Source organism: Antedon mediterranea, chromosome 2, assembly GCF_964355755.1.
Source record: "Antedon mediterranea chromosome 2, ecAntMedi1.1, whole genome shotgun sequence".
NCBI classification, from domain to species: domain Eukaryota; kingdom Metazoa; phylum Echinodermata; class Crinoidea; order Comatulida; family Antedonidae; genus Antedon; species Antedon mediterranea.
Window position 1 is genome coordinate 25,169,038 of NC_092671.1, and position 6,489 is coordinate 25,175,526.

The 6,489-nt window shown below is 36.1% G+C and overlaps 1 protein-coding gene across 1 annotated transcript; it reads right to left on the reverse strand.

Annotated features, from left to right (window-relative positions):
- Positions 1-5,802: 5,802 nt before the first annotated feature.
- Positions 5,803-6,246, reverse strand: LOC140039377 (pyroglutamylated RF-amide peptide receptor-like). The gene has a single exon (XM_072084980.1). The coding sequence runs from the start codon at positions 6,244-6,246 to the stop codon at positions 5,803-5,805; it is 444 nt and encodes a 147-aa protein (XP_071941081.1).
- Positions 6,247-6,489: the final 243 nt, after the last annotated feature.

Consider the following 6,489-nt stretch of genomic DNA (forward strand, 5'->3'; position numbering starts at 1 on the left):
CAGATTCTCAGTGCTGTATCTAAACTTCTCCAGTATTATAAGATTATTTGGTTATATAACATCACATGTGTTTCACATGTATCTCATATACTACCATAAACCTATCCTTACATGATGCAGGAGAACCACCTGATAGGCCGTATTACCACATATATGTCAAGAAATACAACACAGAGAATCGTGTGGTAGTACACGATGAACAGATTCGACAGGTTTGTTGTTATTTTTACGTTGTCTGTTTAAAATTGAATTGAAAGTATTGATATCTAATGCTGTACCTTCTTTGAGCGATTTTTTAACACTTCCATACAACCAGTATGACGCTGCTCGATAGCGTATTCTATCGGTGTTTTACCAACCTATAATTAAAAAACATATATAGATCATACTTACTTAATACAAGAAAGAATTTGCCGCTGTTTTAGGGAATAATACATTTTAAAGGTGAAAATGCATTCAACTCAACAACAACTAATTAGACTATACAAAATGGTGGAAAATGTTGTCGCTCTCAAATACTACTCTTTGAGTAGAGGGTTCATATTTAGACGTTTGCTCTGGTAATAAAAGACGATGGAATTCTGCTTGTTCGGTTAGTACTGTAAGTGGCTTCAGGTGAATGATGGAAATATACTTCATTAGAGGTGACCCTTGCTAGAAGATGGTGAAGATGACGAAGGCAAAGGCGACGACGATGAGGATACACGTTATGATAGGGCTAAAAAAAAAACAATTGACAATTACCTGACTCTTAGCGTCCGGATCACAACCAAGTTTTATTAAAAGTTTGACAGCCTCTTCTTGTCTAGTCCACGATGCTATATGTAGAGCATTGACACCAATTGGCTTAAAAGTAGATAAAGGTGTTCAGAGTATGGTAAAATTCGGTAGAATTCTCTCAAGAAATCTCTCAAGAATATTACTATTAGACCTACTTACATATTGAAAGTTGCTTTTGAATATACCTTTGGAACCCCTTATGAATAATCTTTATTCCGTTTTTCAATTCTATTATTGTTAACATGCCTAGACACTGCAGTGCTAGTGACATGTTTGTCATTAATGGCGTCCCGTCTTTTGGGGAGTATCTAAGAAAATCTTTCTTTTCACTGTTACAGAGAATGTCTGTTAGCAAAAATGAAATGATAGAATGTATTATGGTATCATCATTTGAATCATCCAGGCTCCAGTACAAAATGATGGAGATCCTGAGATGATCTGATACCGTCTTTTGTGTCTGCCTTTTTATTTTAACTTATTTATGCAATAGATTTTTTAACTATGGACGTCCGTTTCCGAAATAAAGGTGAAATGAATGATTGAATGAATGCGCTTATGTAAAATAAATAATCATTAAAATCAGCTGAATCGACCAATAGTTTAATTTCTCTCACAAAAATGCTTACCCAATGATTACAATTCAATAAAAATATGAATTATTAGGAATTGATTTCTCTGTTTTTATTCTGCATGTATAGGCTAAGGTGTACATAATAACTAATGCTGAAAAATGTATTGTCAGAAATTATAAATACAAGTGGTTGATTACTGCACAAGAGTCTCCTCATATTACTCAGTTCTTTCAGAAACATTTCAAATGAAAAAAAGAAAATGACTATGATGACTGCAGATTGTAAAATACCTTTATAACTTCATTTCCATCACACCCTGCGCCCACAAGGATTCTTGTTGCATCCGCGTTTCCATTTCCAGCAGCGCACATTAAAGTAGTATATCCTTGCTATTATTATGAACAAAAATAAGCACATTAAATGATTAGACATTTGATGTTACATGCGTCTTATCTTTTCGTGTGCATTGTGACGGAAAGTGAAGTAGATGAACATTACTGAAAAAAGTACAAAAGTGTAATGCAGTATTGTAATGGTAAAGTAGCTTTGCGTCAGAGTATTGAGTAATTGGTCAGATATTTTGCTGTAAATTGAGAATAGTTGCAAAAAAAATACGCAAGTAATTCTCGGGTGGGCTCGAACCCAAGACCTTCATAGTCCAGGAGTATTAGACTTTGAGGTAGAAATAAATATGCTAAAGCTGAATTTTTCAGGATAGGTCCCTAATGTTGTCTGAAACAACATCAGAAAGCTACTCCACAGTAGTTATTAACATTTACAATCCTGTTGGTGCAGTAGGCCTACCCGCTGCTTAAGTGTGGTTCCCACTAGAACGCAACGCAGCGACGTATCGACGCAAAGTGCTGTATTGCGTAATCACAAGTGGGAACCGACGACGCAATAGTGCTGCAAACATCGCAGGATTGATTTCACCCAGGCGGAGGGAAACACAATCATTAGAAGTGCATTTGCTTACGTTGCGTAGATTGCGTTACGTTGCGTCGCTAGTGGGAACCTCGAATCTAACCCCTAGCCATCACCTAATAATTGTGTTTGTTCCCACTACCAACGCAACGTAAGACAACCTACGCAATGGAAGAAAATGCCCTTCAAATAATTTTGATTTCCCCCGCCAGCCTGAAATTTGTAGCACTGTTACGTCGTTGCGTTGCGTTCAAGTGGGAACCACGCTTTAGGCTATTCACAAGCGATTGATTTATTGAACTGTCACATCTCATTGTCAATTCACTTTTTGCGTCTACGTCTTTGCGTTGCTTCTCTAGCAGGAACCAAGTTAATTGTGTTTTCCCCTGCATCTACATACGTGAAATCAAAACTGCTTGGTTTGCTCGTCAACGTTAGTTGCCATAGACTCTGACCTAGTTCATCCTCCTCATACATTCCTTGTTCTTTCCTTGCGTTTTTGCGTGAAAAAAAAACTGCCCGAATGTTTGCAGCACTCTTCTTGCGTTGTTGGTTCCCACTTGTGTTACGCAATATTGCACTTTGCATCAATACGTTGTCTTTTTCTATTTTTAAGTTGATAAAATTGCGTTTTGACGATTCATTTTTTCCCAACAAAATCAGGGGGCTCAGGACACCCGTGACCTCTTCACTGGCAGTTCCATCCATCTTGCACTATTGTGAATCATCATCATGTGACCAACAAATCTAGGTAACTGTGTGGTAATACAAACTTCTTTCTGTCTGTAATCTGTGTGCAAACCATGACGGCGAAACAACGTTCACTTCTGCACTATCACTTCTTTCTGTCTGTAATCTGTGTGCAAACCATGACGGCGAAACAACGTTCACTTCTGCACTATCACTTCTTTCTGTCTGTAATCTGTGTGCAAACCATGATGGCGAAACAACGTTCACTTCTGCACTATCACTTCTTTCTGTCTGTAATCTGTGGGCAAACCATGATGGCGGAACGTTCACTTCTGTACTATCACTTCTTTCTGTCTGTAATCTGTGTACAAACCATGATGGCGAAACAATGTTCACTTCTGCACTATCACTTCTTTCTGTCTGTAATCTGTGTGCAAACCATGATGGCGGAACGTTCACTTCTGCACTATCACTTCTTTCTGTCTGTAATCTGTGTGCAAACCATGATGGCGGAACGTTCACTTCTGCACTATCACTTCTTTCTGTCTGTAATCTGTGGGCAAACCATGATAACGAAACAATGTTCACTTCTGCACTATCACTTCTTTCTGTCTGTAATCTGTGTGCAAACCATGATGGCGGAACGTTCACTTCTGCACTATCACTTCTTTCTGTCTGTAATCTGTGTGCAAACCATGATGGCGAAACAGCGTTCACTTCTGCACTATCACTTCTTTCTGTCTGTAAACTGTGTGCAAACCATGATGGCGGAATACATTCACTTCTGCACTATCACTTCTTTCTGTCTGTAATCTGTGTGCAAACCATGACGGCGAAACAACGTTCACTTCTGTACTATCACTTCTTTCTGTCTGTAATCTGTGTGCAAACCATGATGGCGGAATACATTCACTTCTGCACTATCACTTCTTTCTGTCTGTAATCTGTGTGCAAACCATGACGGCGAAACAACGTTCACTTCTGTACTATCACTTCTTTCTGTCTGTAATCTGTGTGCAAACCATGATGGCGGAACCTTCACTTCTGCACTATCACTTCTTTCTGTCTGTAATCTGTGTGCAAACCATGATGACGGAACGTTCACTTCTACAGTATATTTAGAGGATCTTGTTATTTTACACTCTCCCATCGGAACTCATTCTAAAACCAACCACTTGACGGCTACTGAAACCCCACTGAACGGCACTCCTGGTGAGAACCCTATAGTGTACTATCAATTGGTCAAATTTTAAAAATCGATTGGGCTAGATGAAATATTAAATTCCGGTTGAAACAAGAGCAGTCATGAACGCAGTTTTACAGAAAATCTTGCTCACAACTTATCGACTTGAAAGCTACTACTGCTTGTGATCTGTCATCAGACATGTGAACAAGATTTGATTTATGAAATTGTAATTTTTAAATGTAATAAATAAAATGGTCTCATTCAAAAATGTTAACATAATATTGTATACTTTATTATACTCGATTTACTTTATAAATTTCTAATAATTTTATTTTAATGAATTGAGATATTTACATTTCTAATTAAACATTATATCACTTTTGATTATAATATACACAATAAATAATTACAACAGAACCCCTATAAAGGCACACATTCATGACCCAACAAAGTGTGCCAACACCCCCCGCCTCCCATCCCTTAATAGGAGTTGGCTACAGTAAGTGATAACAATATAAACTGTTCACTTTGAAGAAAAGTCTCCCCTAGGTTTTATCAAATGAGGAAATCTACTGTACTGTGTATATCTAACAATATCAATCAATCAATAAACATTATGAACACAAATGATCAACATTTCTTTAAAAAGTAATTGTAATAATAAGTATAATACAGTATGCATGCATTAAAAATTATTTTTTTTTAAAATTTGATTGACAGTTATATTTGGCCATTTGACCACCTGATCGCATTGCATTTTGAGTAAACGTTTTTTGTTAATGAAAAAACATTTAAACTGATATATTTGTAAGCAAACATTTAGTAGAATAATATTTTTAAAAAAAAATGGTTTATTCGTCCCTACATGCAGTCAAAAACAGGTCCTGAGATTTGAAACAGGCCTGACTACCAATTGGTTTGGTTTACAAACAAAATGAATATATACAGCAGATTTATAGTTTGAAAGCCTAAATTTCTCGGTTTGTTAAGTTTTAAAACTGTAATATTCTACCAACAAACAAGTATGTTTTTAGTACAAAGTGCAATCCAAGTGATGTTTAAATAGTCCACAAAGATATTAAAAAATCAAACCAGATAAATAGTTTTCTTACATAATGAGAAGGTAGCCTATAATGTACATACAGTAAAGGCTTTTGTGCAGACTTCTGTTGTCAGACAAGAGCACCAACCGAAATTACTAGATGAAGATGATAGTTCAAATAATTGACAAAAGAATGAGTTAGAAAGAAGTTATTTGTTCTTTATATTGTTTCTTGCTTGTTGGTATAACTGGGCATAACAGTGTTTTCCAAATAGCATGGTAAAATAGCAAAATTGCCATGTATTACATCAGTCTCAGATAGAGCATTACCAACAGGTTGTCGTCGTTAATAAACACAAGAAAATCTCATACAGAAATCCTTGCCATTGGTGCAATCAAACTGTATTCTGTTAATAATAAACACTAGCTAATGTTGCTGTTTCAATGCAGTATGGCCGCATATGAAGTTATTATAAGAAACTTGTTATTAATTTTAAATACAGTGTTACTGTTAATAAACACAAGAAACTCTCACTGTTTTTCTTAGTGAAACCATTTCCACTGGTGCAGCCAAATCAGATTCTATCTAAATCAATGTTTGTATAAATCTACAGCACTTGTTTTAATGGAATAGTCTCATTTGGCCCAAGAATGTCTTTTCCAAAATCAGGATCTTGTGAAGACTTAGAATTTGACCTTATGGTGGAATGTCTAATTGTTGTTGTTGTTGTTGTTCGAAAGCTGGATGCTGGCTCATGTGCAAATCTCGAAAAACATGGCATAAACTTGACGCAACACCACATTTTCAACAAATTCTTTTTAAAATTTTGTCCAATGAATGTGTACAACACCGGATTTATTACACTATGAGAGAACAAAATGCCAACAACCACTGCATGAACATCTGGCTGAAGATCTGTAAAAGTTACAGCGATATAAAATGGTGAAAAGAGTATTACGAATGATAAAACTATAGAAATAGCAAGAATAAGCACACGTTTTGATGATTTCCGCGTTGTGTTGTTTTGTTCAATCTGTTGTGATGAAGCCATGGCATACACAATCAGAGCATAACAGAGGATAATTGCAATCAACGGTACTGCATAGTTCAAAGAAAACATGTAATACTTATAGTATTCATCGAACAATCTGATTTGACAATAATTAATGCCTTCCCACTCCAGAATGTGTGTATGTACCCATATTGGTATGGAAACAATTCCTGAAGCTATAAAAGTTAGAAAACAAACACATTTTGCGGATTTTTTCGTACGGTAAACCTTCGAAGAAATGCA

What these genes read in the sequence shown, in the direction of transcription:
- LOC140039377 (XM_072084980.1), bottom strand. Translation starts at nt 6,246, where the DNA reads ATGGCTTCATCACAACAGATTGAACAAAACAACACAACGCGGAAATCA.